At 36.9% G+C, this 22,596-nt stretch overlaps 1 protein-coding gene across 1 annotated transcript; it reads right to left on the bottom strand.

The window, feature by feature from the left end:
* Window positions 1–15,391: 15,391 nt before the first annotated feature.
* LOC100919074 (insulin-like growth factor 2 mRNA-binding protein 3-B) lies at window positions 15,392–17,768 on the bottom strand. The gene is made up of 3 exons (XM_003769205.4): window positions 17,545–17,768; window positions 17,027–17,224; window positions 15,392–15,493 (listed from the first exon to the last, which is right to left on the bottom strand). The coding sequence occupies exons 1-3, from the start codon at window positions 17,666–17,668 to the stop codon at window positions 15,438–15,440; spliced, it is 378 nt and encodes a 125-aa protein (XP_003769253.1). The 5' UTR covers window positions 17,669–17,768; the 3' UTR covers window positions 15,392–15,437.
* Between the last annotated feature and the right edge of the window lie 4,828 nt (window positions 17,769–22,596).

The raw sequence follows: 22,596 nt of genomic DNA, 5'->3' as shown, positions 1-22,596 counted from the left end.
AGGAAGCTGAGATCCTGAAACATTAGGTGGTTTATCCAAATGGATCTCTGGGTAATGAGTGACAGAAACTGGGAGGTGGAGGTTACCCTCTACACTTCCCCCTAAAAAATTATAGCTATAAACAGCAGTGTGGATATAAATTATCACCCAATTTTTAAATTTTTTTTAAACTTTGAATTTTTTTTATAACATAATATGAGCCTCATACCCTGACAAGGAAGTATCAATCTATCCAGAAAACAGCTAGTTTCTGATTAAACTGAAGTAGGAAAGGTCTTGAAGGCCCTTCCCCCACCCTCCTTTGCCTTTCAGAGCCTTTCAATTCCCTGACAACAACTCAGTTATTTCTCTAGTCAGTCACTTAGGAAGAAACCGAATTGATAAATTCATTGACACTATTATATGGATCTCTTTATTTTCCTCATGGAAAATTTTAAAAGAAGCCTGGAGAAAAACAACCAAAACCAAAGGAATTTATTATGGTAGCATTGCAGATCTCAGTGGAGGATGGCGTCGGACTTCACATTTAAGCCCCTTAAATTCAGCAGTGATTCATAAAATTAATCAAATTGTGACTGATACCTCTTCCCTTCTCCAGTCAAATTTTCCATGAGGATTCACTGCAAATACAAAAAGTGACAAGAGAAATTCTAAAAAGATTTTTTCACTCTACCCACAAAGCCACCACCTCATCCCTACATGACTTTTTTAATTCAACGGAAAAGAAACAATTACCATCCTCATTATTAATAATTATTTGGGGAAAATTTTATTTTCCTAGGTAGCCAAAACAAAGGGATTGTGAAATATTGGGGGGAAGAGGAGTTGGGAAGAATTAAACATAGAATTCAATCACAATAATGATCCTGAAAAAAGATATCCATATATGTACAATTCAGTTCATGCATGCAGATTTTTATTCTAGAAGAGCCCCATCTACCGTGGCTGGCGCGATGTTTTGCTTTTGAAAGAACATACCAACCACTGTGCTAATCACTGGGAACACAAATAAAGCAAAGACGGCCTCAGCCCTCGAGGAGTTTACATTCAAAAGGAGGAGAGCACGTCCTTAGAAAAGTAGTAGACAGGGAAGGACTAAATTAAGGAGCATAGTAAATTAAAGAGCTGACAGTAGGGAATGGATCTGGGAAATGCACAGACACACCCCATCCAGGAACAACGGCAGAACTGATTTAATCTTGATTCTTGGTTCCCTGACTCCAAAGAGGAAAGGGAAAGGTATTTTGTGGAGAAGGGAGTTTTAGAAAAGGGAGTTAAAAGAATCATGGCTGGAGTTTTAATTAATTAATTAATTTAATTAATCGGTGCAAAGTAGAGAACCCCAGAAAGCAATTTCTCCAGAAGATGTTCTCCAATTGTAGATCACGAAGAAGTTATGAGGAATTTCTGAAAGTGATAACTTGGAAAGAGGAAAGTGTCACTATTTTTTGATTGCTTGCTTTTAGTATTTTTTTTTCTTTTTATGAATATTAATTTAGCTTTAGGAAAAGAGAAATTTAAGTTCCGTATTTGGCATTGCAGTGTATATGTACAGGATTATCCAACATGGAATGGATTTGAATTATTTTAAGTAAGAAACAAACGATTACAAAGCATAACAGTAAGCTTTTCTATTGCTTTCTTCCTTTACTCTTCAATAGCCAACCTCATTTTTTGTTCAGGTTCTCTTTGAAACTATCATAATGCATTCAGTTAAACCAAGAACTTAAGTCAGGATTCTCTTGTCAAAGAAGGGGTGTGGAAAGTGGGGAATAAATCTGAGAGTTAAGTGTTTGTGTAAAAAAAATTTTTTTTTCTAGGAATTTCAAAGAAATGATCCACTATTAGGATTTCTGAATAAAATATGAATTCCATTTAAAGTAATAAAGGAGAGTGACCAAAAGATAAATATGTACAAGTCATACTAAATATTATTTTAGAGTTGTCCGTTCCTCAGCTAGCATCACTGAGCACTGTCACGCTGCTCACATATTAAAGAAACAAAACCTTGGTTTCCATGTTTGGAAATCTGATGGGATTTCTTGAGTAAAATCTCATTTACAAATACTCCAGCTAATAGAAATGTCACTTAATAAGGAAACTGTCCACTCTGAATTTCCATTATAATTGGGAACCTGAGTCACATCTGTCCCCTGAAGACTAATCATGTACTTCATACCCAAACAGTGTAAACAGGAGTATTTCTTTAGTCAAGAAAGCTAACTGTACTTTTTTTTTTTTGGCTTTTTAATATTGTCCCGCAACATTAACAGCTGAAAAGATCTGCATAATCAGTACTAGATAATGAAGTCTCTTGCAGTCCTCCTTAAGCATCTGCGTTTCTTTATTTCTAGTCTCTCCATGCTCTCTGGTGGATACTATTCTTTGCCTTGTAACAGATGAATAACTTAATAAAATGAGCTTTAAAAAAATCAGACACATTATTGTTCTCAAACCCAGTTATTCTAACATTAGCTGAAGTGGCAACAATATGCTAACATGAAGAACTGAAATTGGGGATAGTGACTATCCCATGCAGAATTTTTCTTCAGATGGTACCTGTACCCAGATGGACAGCTTCAGCTGGGTTATTTTCCAAACAATTTGTTTGCAAGTGATATTAGGACTAATAAAAAGCATGTAAGACAATCCAATTTCTTTTAATCTGCCTTAATAATTTTAAAGTAAATTTGAATGCTTGTTAGAATGGCTGGTAGGGGTCATCCCCAAAATGGAAACCATTATGGTGAGGTGTCTTACCTTAATCTTATTGGCCAGGAAACCTGGAGAAAGTTTTTGTAATTGTTAGATTATTCTGCAGCAGAGCAGAGACCAGTAGACTTACTTCATCAAAAGGCATTTACATAATAAGACTGAGCATTAAAAATGCAAATATAAATTAAGACAATCCTTACTTTTGGTTCTGGTGCAGTTGTATCTGACTCTGTGACCCCATAGCATACTAGACCCTGCTATCCTCTCATTGTCTCCTGAAACTTGTTTAAGTTCATGTTTATTATTTCTATGATAGATAATTCTATCCACCTCATTCCCTGCTGTCCCCTTCTCCTTTTGTCTTCAGTCTTTCTCAATATCAGGGTCTTTTCCAACAAGTCCTATCTTTTGTATTTAAGTTTCAGCTTCAGTATTTGATCTTCCAGACAATAATTTGAATTATTTTTTTAAAGTATTGATTGATTTGACCTCTTTGCTGTACAAAGGACTCTTTTAAATCTTCATCATTCCTTACCTTTAAGAATTCTATAATCCGGGGCAGGTAGATGGTTTTTAAATTCTGATTCTTAAGGGACTTTTTCTTTATTTTAGTAATCAAGAGGAAGTCTCCTGAAAATTTTTGACCAGAGGAATGTGTCCATAGTGTATATTAGAAAGGTTTTATATTTTGATTGTATATGTATAACCAACCTATATCAGATTGCTTGCTGTCTTGGGGAGGAAGTAAGGAAAGGAAAAAAAGGAGAAAAACTTAGAACTCAAAATCCTACAAAGATGAATGTAGAAATTTATCTTTATATATAATTGGGGAAAAAATATTATTAAATGGGAAAAAAAAAGAAAAGAAAGACTTTGTGTTCAATGAGGTAAAGGATAGATCCAAGAAAAGAGACTGAGGCAGAAAAGCCCGGTGAATAATCTGAATGAAAAGTGATTTGAAACAGAAAGAATAGGTAGCCAGGGAAATAGAAGATGGTTTGTAGAAACATGGATAAAGCAGAATGGACAGTACTTATCAAATTATTGGACATGATTGCAAGTAAAAGTGAAGACTGAAAGATAACCTAACAATTCTAAGCCTGAGTAACTGGGAGGCTAGAAATATTAAGTGTAGGTGAGGGATAGGCTGGAGCCCCTCAGTGACACAGTGGATAGGGCCTAGAATCAGAAATACCTGAGTTCAGACTTGGCTATGTGACCTTAAGCAAATCACTCTTTGTCTCAGTTTCCTCATCTGGAAAATTTGCTGGAGAAAGAAATAGCAAACCACTCCAATATCTTTGCCAAGAAAACCTCAACACAAAGAGTTGGACAGGACTGAACAAGTATCAAGGTTGGGGGGTGGGAATGGACTTTCATCTTGTATATTCTTAGTTTTGTCCTTTTTTTTTTTTTTTTTTTTTTTTTTTTACATATCATGTCAGCCTCATTAGAATGTAGGCTTCTTGAAAGCAGTAACTGTTTTTGCCTTGTTTTTGTTAAAGGACTTCCAGGTCCATAAAGTGATCATAAATGAAAGAATCTGATCACAGATTACAAAGCTTTATTATCTGAGAGAAGGCTTGCAGGGAAGAGAAGATTCCTCAACTGTTTAAGGAGAGTGGAAAAAGCGTGAAATAATAATTTCTAGATGCTTGGGGAGAGGGGGTGGGGAAGATTAAAGAAGAAGACATCTATAGACATAATAAGCCAGGATGTTTAGAAAGGATGGAGCAAGGCCTAGAGTCTGCAGCTGCTTCTGAGCTGTTTGGTTCTAGCACCTACAAGTAACTCCAAATTTGGCTAGAGTTCACTGCAAAGAATCACTATGTCAAGCAGTTTAGGACTTCAGAAGTCTTTCTGGTTGATTAGTTATATAATTCTGATTGGCTTAAAAAGCCCATGTTAACATTTTGTACACTCAGTGCTTAATATTGCACCTGGCATATAGTAATTACGTAATAAATGCTTGTTGATTGTTTGACAGAGGACCCGGATTGAAATCTTAGTTCTGACTTCTCTTTTTTTCTGTAAAATAAAGCAGTTGAATTAGATTTTCTCTAATGTCTCTCCCAGCTCTAAATCTATGAACTATGAAGTTAATTAACTTTACAAACAAACTGTGCCAAAAGGTTGTGCCTGAGACTAAGAAATCAGAGGGAAATTCTGGGCAAGACTCCAGTTCCCTTCTATTCCCTATGTATGTAATTCTTCAGGAAATCCAAACAAGCAAAAACCCCTATTATCCAACCAACACCCACCCAGACGCCCTAATAGAATTTTGCCAAAATTGGAAAGATTTGTATGGAACTGACGACAATTGAGATCTGCAGAACCAAAAGGATAATGTGCACAAAAAAATAAAACAGTGTGAATATCAGAATTGGGATTAATGCAATGACCTTCCCTAACTTCAGAGAATTGATAGAATAGCAAGCATATTTCCCTAATAATTGGCCTAGATTTACGAGGACAATAGATGTACAATGAGGCATACATTTTAGACATGATCAGCATTTTGATTTGTTGTATTTAATTATACTTTTTGATCACAAGGGAGGGTTCTGGGTGTGAAGGAAGGGCAGGTCATTGAGAACAGATAGTATTATTTTTAAAGTATCAATAAAATTGTTTTTTTTTCTGTAAAGTAATTCAATCAATAGTACTTTTTAATTTTAATTCTCTTCAATTAACAATTTTTTAAAATAAATTTAATTAACAAATATTTATTCTCTGTTCTTCCCATCCCAAAAGAAGCCCCTTGTAATAATATTCAGTCAAGCAAAACCAATTCCCACACTGGCCATATTCAAAATACCTATGTCTTATTCTGCATCCTGAGTTCATCATCTCTCTGTCAGAAGGTGGATATCATGCTTTCTCATCACCAATAAATGATTCAGAGATTCAATTTCTACCTAAGTAAAGGGGATACCCAGCAACAGTAGAAGGCCAGGTCTCCACAAATCTACTAAGATAGATTGAACAACCCTCCTCATGTCCCCAGATATTTTAAAACAAGGGATTTTAGAGTTGTCCTAAAGTTTTGCTTTTGGCATTACATTCAATAATCCAAGTACATTAGTTTGGGCTGAGAGAATCCTGACTCCAGGCCCATTGGTCCTCTAAGCAACAAAAACTTTCAAGGGATGATTTGGAAGGGAGAGATTAATTTTGGAGAGAGTTTTGTTCTCTCATCCAGGACACAGCCAGATTTAGGACTGTCAATACAGGATAAGTAGATGACAAATAAGTGTCTTCCTCAGGGGATTTACTGTACTCAGAAAAGTACAATACGTTAGAAGAAAACAAGTCCAGCATATGTAAAAAATAAATACACAGTAATTCAGAGGGAGTATGGAAGCAGGAAATGAGGAAAAGCTTCTTTATGGAGGTCAAACTTGAGCTGAACCTAATCTTTAAGGGTTTCAAGAAGTTGGGAGAACATTTCAGGCACAAGTGGCAGATAGAAAGAGCAAAATAACCCAGTTTGAATGGAGTATAAAGTGTCTGAGGGAGAATAATGTGTAATCAGTATAAAAAGGTAGGTTGGAGCAAGATTGTAAGGAACTCTAAATACTAGAGGAGTTTATTTAATCCTTTGTAAAGAGAAGATGTACTGAAGTTTCTCGAATAGAAGTGACATAGGAATATTCCTGACTATATTATTATTCTCTTTTCCTAATTAAAACTCATCTAGGTTTATGAGGCATTTCCTTCAGACTGTTCTTTATTAGTTCAGAAATGTGAGTCTGAGGATTTGCCCAAGTCAGTTCCAGCTGACTTGTTTTCTTGACACCAACACATAGGACAATGTTCAACAGCAAAGGCTTTCCACATATTATCTCATTTTATCCTGACAATAACTCAGAGATACAGTATTATTATTATCCTCACTTTACACTTTATTAACCCCCTTACCTAAGGCAGACTTAAGTGACTTAAGATGTGGATCTATTAAATGTCTGTGGTCCAATCCTGAATGCTTCTAACTTTCTATTCACTGCCACCTACCTGTCATTTGTTAAGTTAATTGGTTGACTGAAAGTACATCAGGGAACCCAGTCTCCTTCCCAGCTCTTGTGTTAATTTGGTCATGGACAAATACCTAGAAACTTAACAAGAAAAGCCACTGTGGAGTAATAATAAGAGTCAAGAGAAATGGAGATGAAATCATTTAAATTCTCTCAGGTTCATTTTCCATATCTGTAAAATGGAAATAATAGAGTTGTGAGGAAAGTATTTTGTAACACTTCATTTAAGTTGAAATATACATACATGAGGGATATTAAAAGATTAATAGAGGTAAAGATTTAAATTGAATTATATTGAGAAATAAGATTTCTCTAGAGGGATATCACTTCCTTCAATAGAATGATTATCTATCTAATAGAGTATCTATCTAATATCTATCTAATATTTAGAACCTTAATAATTTATTTGCTCATAATAACATCATTTTTCAGATGAGGAAAATGGATTCAAATGGATTTAAGTTATAGCATCACAGATTTGGATTTGGAAGGTATCTCATAAGTCATTTCAACCAACCCTTGTTTTATTTTGTTTTGTTTTTCACCTAATAATATTTTTTTTCCCCAATTACATGTAAAGATAGTTCTCAACATTCATTTTTGTAAGATTTTGGGTTCCAAATTTTTTTCTTCCTCTACCTTTTCTCCTTACTCCCCGAGATAGTAAGCAATCTGATATAAATTATACAGATACAATCCTTTTTCATGTTTCCATATTAGTCATCCAACTCTAGTTTTAAGGGATAAGAAAATTTTAGGCCCACCCAGAAAGGTCAAGTGATTTGCCTGAGGTAATAAAGAAAGCTAGGCAGTGAAGTAGATAAGAGTGCCAGGCTTGAAGTCAAAAAGATTCATCTTCCTGAGTTCAAATATGATCTTAGACAATTTATTACCTGTATGACCTTGGGCAAGTCACTTAACCTTATTTGCCTCAGTTTCTTCATCTGTAAAAATGAGGAGGAGAAGGAAATGATAAGTTACTCCAGGACATTTGCCAAGAGGACACAAACAACATAAAGGTAATAAATAACAAAGTTGGTATTTGAACCCAGTCTCCTGGAGAAAGTCCAGTATAATTTCTGGAGAATGAACTAGAAACTCAGATCTCCTGCCTCATAGTCAAATCAATAAGTTTTTATTAATTGCCTATTATGTTCTATGATAAGAGCTGGAGAGAAAAAGAAGAGGGAAAAAAAGTTCCAATAGGGAAAAGAAATTACAAACAATTATGTACAAAGAAGATATATATGGGATTGGGAGTACATTTCTACTGCCCCATTCATCTTGATTCCAATCCTCTTTGGTGGAAATAACTGATTTTAAACCATCCGGGTGTTCAGTGAATAGAGCATGTGACTGACTGTAAGGAAGACTTTAATTGAAATCTGCCTCATAAATTTAACAGTACACTCAATTTCTTCATCTGTAAAATGGGGACAATAAGAGCATCTAGCCCCAGATTTGAGAGAATCAAATACTGTCAATAATAACATATATATATATATATGTATATATATATATATATATATGTTTAGAAAACCTTAAATATAAATACTAGCCTTTGTTAGTGATATCAAATAAGTAGTCAAAAATACACTACCTTGGGGCAGCTAGGTGGCACAGTGGATAAAGCCTAATGCCCGAATACAGGAAGACCCGAGTTCAAATCTAGCCTCAGACACTTAACACTTCCTAGCTAATGTGACCCTGGGAAAGTCACTTAACCCCAATTCCTCAACAAAAAAAAAAAAAAAAGAAAAAGACAAAAAGCATACTACCTTTGAACTTAGTCAATAAACATTAAGTACATACTAAATCCAAATTACTTTTTCTCAATCTTCCTTCTGCTTAACCTCTTGCTATCTTGATCATGCTCCTTAGTATTTCTCCCTAGCCTTTTAGAACACCACTCCCTCTGGGTTTTCATTCTAAATTATCAGTTCCCTCCTTTTCAGTCTTTTGTTGGATTCTTATCCAGATGACACCTTCTAACCATAGGTATCCCTTGAGGAGAATTCTATAGTGGGCCCTCTCTTCTTCCCCCATTAAACTACTTCATTTGGTGACCTCATCATTTCCCAAGGATGAGGGATCTCTATGCTGATGATTCTCGAATCTGCCTATCCCATTCCAAACTCTAGGCTGACCTCCAATTTTGCATCTATAATTGCCTTTCAGACATCTCAACTGGATGTCCAGGAGCCATCTTAAATTCAGCATATCCCAAACAGAATTCATTGTCTTTTTCCCTAAACAATCCCCCCTACCTCCTACTTCCATTATAGAGAGCAACATCATCCTCCCAGTACCTCAAGCTCAAAACCCAGGAATCATTCTCAATTCCTCTCTATCTCTCACCTCCTATCTCTTGTCAAAGCCTATTGATTTTACTTTTGCAGCATCTCTTGAGTATGTCTCCTTGTCACTCTGAGACTGCCACTCTGAGGCAGACCTGTATCACCTCAGGCCTGGACTGCAGCAATACCCTGCAGGTGGGTCTGCCTGCCTCAGCTCTCTCCCCACTCCAATCCACCCTCCATTCAGATGCCAAAATTATTTTCCTTAAGTTCAAATCTGTCACCACCACCTATGACCTTCAGAATCAAATACAAAATGTTTTGGCATATAAAAGCTTTCATTATCTGCCCCACTGCCCCACTTTTGAGACTTCTTTCATCTTACTTCCTGCCATATATTCTTCAATTCAGTGTCATTGGTCTCTTGGCTATTCCACAAACAAAATAATCCAATTCTTAACTCGAATGTTTTGCCTCCTCAACTCTGCCTACGAACCTCCCTGGCCTCCTTTAAGTCTCAACTAAAATTCCATCTTCTACACAAAGCCCTTCCCAAGCACTTAATTCTAGTGACTAATCTCTTTTAATTATTTCCGATTTATATTGTATATAGCTTGCTTTGTATATATTTGTTTGCATGTTGTCTTCTCTTTGTTCCTTGTGGACAGGGACTGTCTTTTGCCACTTTTTGTAGCAAATATACCTCTGTTAAGAAAATGACAAATGAGATCTCAAGAGTTAGACAAGAATGAACAACAAAAGCATCCCTGGGGTTTAGCATAGTGCCTGACACATAGAAGGTCAAATAAGTATGGATAGAGAGGTTAATTATGATTCAATTTAAAGCTAAACACTGAGAATAAAAAGAAAGACCAAAGGTTAAAATAATCTGAGATAAAATGCCATTTCTATCACAAAGCTAGTATAGAAAAAATGGTAAAATACAGTCCCTGTCCACAAGTAACTCATAATCTAATGGAGAAGTATAAATGATGGAGAAAATGTAAGGAAGTCACTAAATGACCCACAAACTCCTTTCTAATTTTAGTTCCTCAAACCGCCTGTGCTAGCTAGCATCCTTGAAAGAAAAAAAATCACAAGATTGTTGCTTGAGTTCAGCACCAAGTCTGTCTCTGTAGGCAACCTTGCTTTTCTCTGTGAGAAAATGAAAGGAAGATAAATTATGGGGCTTCTTGGTTTACCTCATTTACAAGGAAATAAATTCTCTGGCTGATTGTAGTAATCAGGTCAGCTTTGGATCTTAGAAGCAAAGAATCAGCAAGTATCAATTATGGGCCAACCAGGAATTAATATCATCTCATCATTGAGTTGCAAATTCAAATCTTGACTGACACCATCTCCCTCAGACTCCTCTCCCTTCTAATTGGAGGGCTTTCCACTGGACTTTCCACACACTCCATTTTGCATCTGTGCTTTGTCTATCAACTCTAGGGAACATTCATGTGTTACATATAGGTCTCTCCATCTCCCTCCTGTCTACTTTGGTGTATTGTCTTCCCCCATTAGATTGTAAACCATTAACTGCTTCCACAGCACTTAGTAGGTGCACAGTGCTGTTTAACTCTTCTGGCCCCATTGGTGTTTAGGAATTGGTTCTTTTTAAACAAAGATATTGGAGTGGTAAGCTATTTCCTTCTGCAACTTATTTTGCAGAGGAGAAAACTGGCTTGCCAGGGGTCACACAGCTAGTAAGTGTCTAATGCCAGATGTAAACTCTCCTGCCTTTAGGCTTGGCACTATCCACACTGCACCACCTGCTGTCCATAGGAGGCACTTAATATTTATTGGATTGGATATGGTATTAGATAGAAAAGAAATCAATAATTCAAGGAGAATCCTGTATGAATGATTTATTATTTGCAAAGGTGACATAAGTTTTAAACCGGCTTTAATAAGCACAACTATGAACTGTTGATGGGCACAGTTAGTTATGGAAAATTACATACAACAATGCCATATTTATAGATGTCTTCTTGAAATATTTATCTATATAAATATATTATCTTCATAAATATTTATATTTAGTACCGCCTGAGATCCAGAGCTAACCTGATAATGTACGTGAAATATTTTGTGAATTTTAAAGCACAATACAGAATGTCATAAACATCTTAAGAATTTTGGTATACCTTTAGAAGTATTAACTATTATTAGCAGAACTTGGAATTGTACAGAGTATCTACACTTCTGTATAAACATGAGTATCTGTCGTTATCTTTTTAGATTTTCTTTTTTGGAATGTCTTCTCATTACTCAAGAGTTTTTTGCAGGCTATATACAGACTCTTGGCTCAATTTCTAGATCCAGCTCCATCTTTCTGATTTATGGTGAATCTTTTACACCCTCAAGTGGTACTTCTGGTGTACTTCATTTGAATCTATTTTGAATGTTTGCTTCATCTCTTTTACTTTTCCTAAGTATTGGCCCAATTTGATCCCCCAACACAATTAAAGAATCTTATTAGGCACAATAATGAATCACCAAAGACCATATTAGAGAGGAACAAAGCTGGACACAAAGTAAGGCCATTCAGCACCCAAGATTTTCTATGGAGTCATTCAGTATCCACCCTAGCTGACTCCACCCTTACCCCTCAGTTCCACTCTTTCCCAGGGAATGCTATCAAAATCTAATCAATGTTATCAAAACTACTGGAAAGGTTAGGTTGATTGATTTGACTTTTCCTTTTAGGGACCTTTCCAGGTCACCACTCCCCCTAAGTATAATCTTCTTTCATAGGAATGTAAGCTCCAAGACCAGGCCCAGCCTAGTCTCTAGGAGGTAAGTGCAATGAGAAAGAATAAGATTAATAAATGCTTTTCATTCATTCATTCAATTAGCATGTATTAAGTGCCTACTCCAAGCTAAGTAGTGGAATTGCATTTAGCAGTGAATTAGAGCTTTTTCACAAACTCAGTGAAGGGAGGAGGTGGATTTAATTGAATTCAACCATTTTTTAAAGCATCTTATTTTTATTACTTTTTTTATGTTCAATTCTTAATAGATCCATCCTATTCTCCCCTACTCACTGAGCTATCCTTTCCACAAGCATTTCAACCTTGTGCTTTGAAAGGCAGTATGTGACAGTGCAAAAAGCATTTGATTTGGAGATGAGGCCCTGGATTCAAATCATATTTTTGTTTTTGTTGTCATTGAGTTATTTTAGTCATGTCTAACTTTTTTTTTTTTTAACACTGGGTTTCCTTGGCAAGATACTGGAGGAGGAGGAGGAAGAGGAGTAATTCTCTTGACAATTTCCCCTATTATATTTTTTTGTTATTTATTCATTGCAGTCATGTCTGACTGAAAAACCCATTTTGGGTTTTCTCAACAAAGGTAATGATTTGTCATTTCCTTCTCCATCTAATTTTACAGATGAGAAAATTGAGACAAACAGGGTAAATGTCAGGGGTCACACAACTAATTAGGTGTATAATGCCAGATTTTTAACTCGGCAAGATGAACCAGGCCTGCCACTTGATCCACTTCACCATGTAAGCCCTTGAAGGGTTTAGATTAGATGGACTCTATAGTAACTTCTAGCTCTAAATCTAGGTTGTTGTATATGCTTCATTTTCAAGGACTAATGATCACAGGGACTTGAAAGTGATTTGGATTTAAATGAGGCAGAATTGCAGTCATCAAAATCCAGTAGCAAGACAAATCAAAATGGCTGGCAATGGGCCAAGATGGTGATAGGATACAAGGAATGACCTTGGTATTTTAGATGTCTGACTGAACTTTAAGCATTCTACAACCTTCCTGTGAAATTTGTTCCTGGAACAAATTGTTCTCATCCCCTCACTCTGCTGAGTTAAGTCTTTATATACTTTAGGTAGACACCGCTTCCTAATTCATTGGTAGAAATCATTCCAGGATGGGAAAGAAACAACCTGTGCAAAGGAAGATGGAATGTCATATGGAAGGATTAAATAGGTCAATTTGGCTAGAATGTAGAAAGTAGGAGGAAGTTTCACAAAATTAGTTTGGGAGGTTAGGTTGGAATCAGATTCTGATACTAATTGTTTACCATAGTAAGTCACATAAGCCCCGTTTTCCTTTTTCTTTATGTGTAAAATGGAGAAATAGCACTCGCCTCCAGAGATGTTGTGAGGATCAAATGAAATAGGAAAATTGTTTAGCACAGTGCCTGGCCCATAATAAATGCTCTTTACTACTAGCTGCTTATTAGTACTGCTTTTAAATTTCAAACAAAATTTATTTTATCAGAGGCAAGCTGGAGTCAATAAAGTTGGACAAAAAATTAACCTCTAACCATACCTTGTATTACAGTGTGATTTAAGTTCCAAAAGATTGATTCTTTTCCTTAATGGCCTTTATTATCAATTTATTGGATTGGTGACCCAAAAATGTGGAAATCATGAAAATTATCCAAGATTTTTTTAAAAAGTTTCCTTTTAACCTCAGCATCTTAAACTCAGTATCTGATTTGGCTATGCTCATAGAATCCAGTCTTTTTCCCGAGGTATAGTGTATAAATTTCAACTCAGGCAGTTGGTGCAATGGATAGAGAACTCCCTTACGTCAAAAAATCCAATTTCAAATGAGATCTCAGACACTAGCTTTGACTCAATTCGAGATCAAGACATGCCAATTTTATATTTGCAACATTTTTTTTAATGCTCCCCTTTCCTGATACTGCCACTGCTCAAGTGCAGGCCCTCATCACTTCACACTTGAACCACTGATAAGCATCTTGGCTCAGTTGTCCACTTCTTGAATCCTAGTCAGAGGCTGATTCATTAGATACCCCCAAACTTGGGGCAGGAATGGGACCAGTGGAGGATGAGAGTGGTAGTAAACTTCCCTAGCTGTAATAAGATTGTTGTGCAAGCCAAAAAGCCCTTGTAACCAAGTTTATAACCTGAAAGTATTGAAAATAAAAACTATCCATCAAGACCCTGTGTCTCCTGTACTTTTGAGATTATAAAAGTGTTATTGCCGTTTTCTTCAATCTGTACAATAAAGCACTGGGACTGGAGTAAAGAAACTTGCATTTCTTAGTGGTAACTTTGGGCAAGTCACTTAACCTGTTTCTTTATCTGCCTTTAAAAAAAAAGGGAGGGGAAGGGCAATAGAATAAAAATAGGTACTATTTGGTATCTCCCAAATCAAATTAAGCTATTTACAAAACGCTATCAGTAGTGCCTGGCATATAGTAGGGACTAAATTTCTTTTCTACCCAGTAATGTTTATTTTAATATCTGACACCCAGTCAAAATTTTTCATCTTTTCTTCCTAGGCGAAGACAAAAGTATGATTATTCAATATAACCTTTGGTCTTCTCACTTTGCTTCAAATTTCACATACTTTTCAGGAAAATGCTATATGCGCCGAGCATAGTAGGCAGTAACTGGATTTCTCCATTTCTGACCCATTCCAAGTTTTCAATCTAAACTTTAGGACAAATTTGCCTAATTTGTCTAAACTTTAGGACAAATAATTTGAGCTTTATTAACCAAAGGAACCTCTGCACAAAACCCCGAAATAACTGATTTCAACTATTATGTATTACCACATTTATTTTTCCTCAGCGGTTAGTCAAAAATGCATGAAATAAAACCACTTCCAATTTTCTCATTTGGGATGGACCTATACCTTTCTATGCAATCAGACACTAATGAAAGCAGGTTTTAAAAACCTGGTTTTCTCTTGGTATCAGTATCCAATACTAGATTTGGAGGCAAGTCCTGGTTGTGACCAGAAGGCAAATGACTACCCTTCTTTGACCCTCCTAAAAACAATCCAAGAAAGAAAATCTGACCTCAAAACACTTAAAAATTGTGTGACCTTGGGTAAGCCACTTAACCCAGATCAAAGAGAAAGGCAATGGTCCATGGACCATTGGATTATTTGCATTTTTTTCAGTTACAGTGGCTAAATCTCTCTAACAAATTATTCCCCATTACTGAAGGCCTTTTTAAATGTTCCTCCAATCTAGCCCACAATTCCTCATGTTCCTCCATCCTAAATTACCAAACCATCAAAAAATACCCTTGGGGTATAAAAGTATCCCAGCTTGCTCCTAAATAGTTCTTTTGGGTATAGCTTCATCTCTGCAGAAGGAAATCCCAATATATTAAAGGAAGCCCATTTTCTTCCTAAAACCCTAGTTAAGGCCAAAAGTTCCTTTTCACTACATCTTATTTCACCAACTCCCATCATTCTCCTTCAGATACAGATAGTTGGAAGGGAGCATTTGGGTAGAAATGGACACAGGAAAAAATAAGGGCAATTTGTTCCTTCCCAACCCCATCCCTTTAAATAGGAATAAAAAACCATATTTTAAACATATTTAAAAAACATAATTTATTTATATAAAATTAACAAAAAACAGCTGGGCAGCATATTACTTCTTTTCCTGAATGGACATCTGGGCAACAGCTTTCTGTGCTTCATCTGCAGCTGAAAAGAAAAAAGATTTGATCTTGTGACTGAAAAAGGTCACGACTCCTCATTTCTCTAGGGTGTTGTACATACCCTTACATGCATATATCCAGGATTATGTTCATTCACTTCATTTCTTCACCCTGGTCCCTTTGTCCAAATTCCCAAAATCCCCTTTGCAGGAAGGGCGTCTTAGTGAATTACTAAATGGCATGTGCTGGCTTACCAACCTTTTCTACATTTTTGGCTCCTACCCCTAAAAATAGGGACTTCCCATTGCTTTATCTTAGTGGGTGGCACAGTGAATAGAGCCCTGGGGCTTGGACTCCCAAGTCCAAGTTGAAATCTTGTTCATACACTAGATTTCCCAGGTATTTCCCTAGTGTATTTCCCAGGCTTCTAATTCCTTATTCCTTATCTCTCATGTATCCTACTTCCCAAAGTGCTAGATGTCTAGCAATCATCTCAAACTCAAAAACTCCTAGAGACATAAAATCGTAATTAAATTCCAATTCTACTTAGCATCTTGCATCTTGCCTCAAGATTCTTAGCATCACTTCTAGACTTCTCTAGACTTCTAGATTCATTCTTACTGGCCCTTAAAACTCCAAGCCACTCTACAATACCCCATGACTCACAAGTCACTACAGTGACTTACCAGCACTACTCATTCGAACAGTTCATCTGAACCTCACTTGAATGTACCCTCCTTTATTAATATAAGGTCAAAAGAAAACTCCCTCCTTTATTAATATATACCCTCCTTTATTAATATAATTTATTAATAACCTGCCCCTCATTTCAGATGAGGAAGTTAATTGCAGGTTTACAAAGCTCTGTATGTGTATACATGTATGTATATAAGGAGAGGGGAGAGTCCTGAACTTTTAGAACTTTTAGTCCTGAACTGTGACCAACTATTGGTGACAGTTTTCTTGGCAAAGACAATGGAGTAGTTTTGTCATTTCCTCCTCTGGCCCATTTTGCAGATGAGAAAACTGAGGCAAACAGGTTTAAGTAGTTGCCTATACTATACTATACTAAGTATCTGAGGTAACCATCTGATTTAAACTCCGGAAGATGAAAGTCTTCCTGACTTCAGGGTAGTTACTCACTGAGCCACCTGTGAGTATTTGTATTTTATATATATAAAAACACGAACACGCAATTGCATAAATACTATGTACATAAATTTGAAAAGACGTGCCCAAGACTGCATAAGTAAATCCAGTTAAGAGTCCATGGTACAAAATGACAAAATGTCCAATGGACAAAATGACAAAATGAAAATTATGAGCAATCTTACTGATTTCTATATCCTTAATACCAAAGCAAAAGTCACTAAGAAACCCATCTCTTGAAAATTAAGTCAACCAAAGCTATTTATTGAAGTCCCCCTGGGCTTACTGTTGTCAGGCACAGCACTAGGCAAAGGGAATACAAATGCAAAGACTGAAGCAATCTCTACTTTCTAGGAATCAAAGCACATGTGGTTTGGAGAGCCTGAGGGCAGGAAGTGTGCAGACATCCCACCCGAAGCAAGTCACTTACCATCAGGGGAGGCTGGTGGATACCATCTGATGATACATTCAACCAGTTCTTTTGCTCTAATTCTACAATGGTTGCTTCCGAAAACTAGAACCTCGGCTTTTTCGGGCTTTTCACCGTTCTCTTCTTGATTGAAGAGATCTATTTTAATTTGAGCTCCTGAAAGAGTCTCCATTGCTCGAATCCTCGATCCTTTCATCCCTGAGTCAGTCAACAAGAGTCCATTAAGCTCCTACTACGCGACAAGCAACTAAACCCCATAAACCACAAACCACAACCACAGGAACAAAGGAGAGCTCCCGAAGTGGTCCCGGGGCTGGGAAGTGCCGGGAATGCCGGGCTGAGACGGCTCGGAACGCCACACTCGGCAGCGCCAGGAAGCAGCCACGTGGGCAGCGGCCGGAGCGCGGGCTCGCTCCCCGGGATTCTCCCCGCGCTCAAGCGTGGGGAAGAGACCCCTTGCGAACCCGGGAGGGCAATAGCCAGATCGGGGAGAGGAGTTCGGCTCCCAAAGCACTCACCTATGAGGGCTCCCACGAGTCGAGCCTCGACCAGGAACCGCAGAGGGTCTTTTTCCTGGGGTCTGGGTCTCGGTCTCCGAGGACGAGACTGGTTATAGTCTTCTCGAGCAACCTGGTTACTCATGGTGTCTTCTGGACGCAGGTGATACCGGCGAAGAGCAGAAGGAAAGACTGTGGTTCAATCAACTCAAGTCCAATTTCAAAGGCACAGGTAAGAGTCCACCCCTTCGCAGATCGCCTGCCATTGGCCGGGGCAAATTCAGAATCAACCAATCCCTTCTCGCCTCAGCCGCTGGGGGCGGTGCCTCTCTCATCCTCACTCCCACCCCCACCCCCAACCCCACCCCAAGCTTCGGAATCCATTTTTCCCCAGCCCACCCACCCAGCCTCTTCCACTGAGAAGAAAATATTTGTCTTTAGTTTCCTTGATTGATTTGATTATACAGAGAAGGAGGATGTTGGGAGAACTGGCGGGAGAAACAGAAAGATAGATTTAATTTTTATTATCATTAAATTATTAAGCTGTTAAAGTGTTACTAATTAATATTAAATTGATATAATAATTCATGGCATGTATTTTTGCAATGTTATCTCATTTGATCCTTGTAACTATGGCTAACAAGTTGGTAACTGTTTAAACCTTGCAAAAACATTTTATATTTATATATTTTCTTGTTTGTTTCTACCAAAACTCTGTGACCTTCCGTGGTTTTAATAATGTCCTACTCTTCGTGACTCTTTGGGGGGTTTTCTTGGCAGACACTGGAATGCTTCGTCATTTCCGTCTCTGCTCATATTACAGATGAGGAAACTACTTTTAACAACCAGGGTTAAGTGACTTGTACAAGGTCACACAGCCAGTACGCTGGCCAAGAGTTTTACTCACTGAGCCACCTAGTTGCTTTCCTTTCAGCGCCTTTCACAGTACACATTCCCCCATCCTCCACCCGGGAGGGAGAGGGGGCTGTTATTAACCCTAATTTACAGATTATGAAACCCAGGAAGAAAGATTAGGTATTTTAAAACAGGTCACAAAGCTAAGGGGCTGAAATTGGATTCAAATACCAGTCCAGGCTAAGTTCAAAAGCAGATCCATCCTGAATTCCAACAGGATCCTACCTATTGTACTACCTAGCCTCCCAACTGCAGAATAGGAAATGAAACAACTCGGTAGAATTGGATGAGTTGAGTGATTCAATCTAATTCTGCCTGTGTGTATTAAGCCTAATATGTGCCAAGCACTTGAGGATATAAAGACTAAACTGATTCTACTGCAAAGTTTACATCCATATACGGATAAGTAAATATCTGTATATTTTTTAAAATGTGATGCATGGCTAGAATACAAACAAAATATGCATAGGTATATAAATAATATACCCATATATGTAAATTCAAAATGTGTATTAATTATGTATATATACACATATATATCTAGACACACATACACATATTTAGTATAACTTCATCATTTTACAGATGGGAAAATAGGCTCAGGAAAATGAGTTGCCAAGATCACAGAAGACATAAGTGGAATTCCATTTATCTTCCTCTCATTCTTAACACTAAACCAAACTACAAAATAAATATAGTATTTTTTTTTTTTTTTGGAGGCATGGGAAACACTTCCAACTCTAAGAATTGGAGAGACTTTTGAGCTGAGGTAGGTAGGTAGCAGCTCCATGAAACTGAAATGAAGAGAGAGCATTCCAGGAAAGGAAGGGAGAGAAACAATCTATGATAAGGTAAGAAGGCAGGAAACCACAGAAGCACAGTGTGGGTTTATCTCCAATGTATCCTGTAAACTATCTTGTTTGTACATAGTTTGTTTGTATGTCATTTCCTCCATTAGACTGTGAGCACCTTGAAAGCAGGGGTTACATCTCTTTTTTGTATCATAGCATGATGCCCAGAACATACAAGCATTAATAAATGCTTGCTTGACTGATTAGGAGTAAAAACAACCTTGAAAAATCTGGAACCACAATGCCAACCCCTCCCCCTCCAATCCAAAACGCAGTTCCTGCCCTTAAGCATTTATTCAACATTCACTTTTTATTATTTTGTAATGGTTCTTTCCAGTTTACATATCTACCTTATACCTATTTTATATATCTACATACCTGGGATTTCTTAAAAATTTCTCAGGCAAAAAGGAGTCAAGAGTGGAAAATGTTTAAGAAGCCTTAGCCTATGTTATAAGAGCTATAATCCTACTACAGAAATATCCTATACCATTTCCTTTTAGAAATTATTATGAATTTCAACAGAATAGTAACATACTTTATTCAGAAGTCTCAAGAACTCAAAAGAAATTTTAATAGTTGGGGTGATATTAAATTCTGATTGAGAGGAATAGTTTCAAAATGATCTCTTCAAATCATGTACAAAGTTAAATGCTTTGTTTTAAAAAGCAAGAAAATGCAAACAAGAAAATTAGCAAATTTGTAGTTTTTGATAGAAAAACTTCAAATGGACACATGGTGGTTTGGTGGTTTATTAAAGGGGAGAAAAAGCAAAAGTTACATATTAAGCACCTCAAATGTACATCATGTTGAGATTGTGAAATCTGGATGTCATAATAATTGTATCTATATTTTAAAGTCATTCTATTTCTAGTGTCTGACATAAAAGACTATTGGTTTTATTTTTTGTTATTTTATTTTATTTTACAATTATTTACAATTTTTAATTGTATTCTATTTTTCCAAATACATGCAAAGATAATTTTCAGTATCCACCTTCACAAAACCTTGTGTTCCAAATTTTTCACCCTCTCCTCTCCATTTTCCCCTCCCTAAGACCACAAGCAATTTTATATAGGTTAAATGTGTGCAATTCTTTTAAACATATTTCCATATTTGTCATGCTGAGCAAAAACAAACAAAACAAATTAAAAGGGAAAAAACCACGAGAAAGAAAAAAGAACAAGCAAATCAACAACAACAAAGTGAAAATACTATGCTTTGATCTGCATTCAGCCTTCATAGTTCTCTCTTTGGATGTGGATGGCACTTTCCCTACAAATGTGTTGGAATTGCAGCGAATCACTTCAAAAAACCAAGGGACTCTTCATTTTTAAATAATCCACTGTCCCTTTTTTCCCTTCCTGTTGCTTCTGGTTCATTTGATACATTTCTGATGCCTACACCCAAAGAATTCCTTTCCTTGATCCCCCTTCCCTTGACTTTCATAAAATCAGAGATTTAAAACTGAAAAGAAACTTAAAGATCATCTAGTCCAACGACCCCCCTTTTTTCATTTTATTTTATTTTACAAACAAAACAATAAACAACAAAAATTTATTTTTTCAAATACCTCCTCAGCCATTAATTGTGTGATTTCTGCTTGACTCAGTTTACATCCCTATAAAATAAGGATAACAATATAACATCTACTTCCCAGGGTAGTTATGAGGATAAAATGAGATAGCAACCTTTAAAACATGCTATGAATGCTAGTTTTAAGAAAAAGAAAAAGGAAGAGTTTTTCCAGGAGGGTGGGGGGAAGGGGAAGGAAGGGAGACTTCCTAAGGCTTTACTCCTTTCTAACTTCACAGTTATTATCTAAAGTCTTCTTCCAAGACCAAGGTTTCTAACTTCAGTCCTTAATTCCTCCTTCTTATTTATACTACACATAGTCTGTTGCCAAATCTTAGTTTTACCTTCACAACATTATACATGTGTGTGTGCACATATTTATATATGCATATATGTATATGTTATTATACATATATGCACATACACACAACAGTCTCTGAGACTGAGATTCAACAATGTATGGATCGATTCTCTGCTGCTTGTGCTAATTTTGGTCTAAGGATTAAAAGCAAGAAAACAGGTTCTATGCCAGCCAGCACCACTTTGTTTTAGCCCATTTATGGATGTATGTTGTTATTGTTGTTGCCCCTATTTGAGTTTTCTTGGCAAAGACTGGTTTGCTAGTTATTTCTCCAACGCATTTTATAGATGAAGACTGAGACAAACAGGGGTAAGTAAGTGACTTTTCAGGGTCACATAACTACTAAGTGTCTAAGACCAGATTTGAATTTGGGAAGGTGAACTTGGGAAGACTCCAGGCCTAGTAGTTTAGCCAATGAGCCATCTAGCTGTCTTAAAGAATCATATCAATGTCATTATTATTATTGTGTGATTATCAGTATAGCTAGGTAACTCATCTGAGACTTATAGTCTTAGAAATTTGCCTGAACTCATTTACTCAACATAGGTACCTATTTATTCAGGATGTGTTGCTTCTACTTCCTACAGGCTAAAACATGAAACTGAAAAAATTTATGGAAAGGATTGGAGTCTTCTCCACATTCCACGATGTTTTGACCATTTGGACGATCACTATGTAGCACCTCAGCTTGGATTACTAGAATGTGCTGACAATGAGCCGAAAATGAAGGGTGAACAACCAATCCAAAGTCAGCATACCAATCAGCTTTAACCAAGGTAAGGAGATATTTGTGGTCACAGTGTTTTGGGAGGTTGGGGTCATCACTAGCTTATGAATTCACACTTCTAAAACCCAACAGTCTTGGCAGAAAGTCAACAACTGACAGGTTCCTGAAAAAGAGGAAATCTGCCAGCATGATCCATATGATCTACAAAAAAAGCCAGTATCCCCAGAACCAATATCATATGAAAGTTGAATATGCTGGAGAGGAAGGGAGAGATGTATCTGAATGAAGTAAGCTCTTTCCCACTGAATTTCTTATTTGGGACCAGAGAAGCAATAGGTAAAATGAAGGAGAAGGAAAAAGAGAAAGAGCTTTATTGTCTCTTCCTTTATTCTACTTTTTTTCCCCCTTTCTTTCCTTCCAAAGAAAAAAACGATCACCCTCAAATTCAGGATGTTACTATTTTCTCCCTCAGGAAGGGAAAAACACACACACACACACACACACACACACACCTCTTCTGAGAAATAGAAATGCCAAAGTGGGTTTACAGGGGAAAGACAACTTCTGGGTTTAACAAAGAGCCCAGTTCTAAACTGTCCATCCTCTGCTCTTCAGTCTTACCTCTATATGCAAAAGTAATGATT

This window comes from Sarcophilus harrisii, chromosome 4 (assembly GCF_902635505.1).
Source record: "Sarcophilus harrisii chromosome 4, mSarHar1.11, whole genome shotgun sequence".
Classification (NCBI taxonomy): domain Eukaryota; kingdom Metazoa; phylum Chordata; class Mammalia; order Dasyuromorphia; family Dasyuridae; genus Sarcophilus; species Sarcophilus harrisii.
The sequence above is the reverse complement of the archived record's forward strand: the minus strand, read 5'-3'. Positions and strand labels throughout refer to the sequence as shown.

Bases quoted from the DNA above. Each gene is read 5' to 3' on its own strand.
- LOC100919074 (XM_003769205.4), bottom strand. From the start codon at position 17,668: ATGAGTAACCAGGTTGCTCGAGAAGACTATAACCAGTCTCGTCCTCGG. The intron at 17,225-17,544 runs GTGAGTGCTTTG...TGACTGACTCAG, and splicing joins ACTCGTGGGAGCCCTCATAG to GGATGAAAGGATCGAGGATT. The intron at 15,494-17,026 runs GTAAGTGACTTG...TTTTCTTTTCAG, and splicing joins TCCACCAGCCTCCCCTGATG to CTGCAGATGAAGCACAGAAA.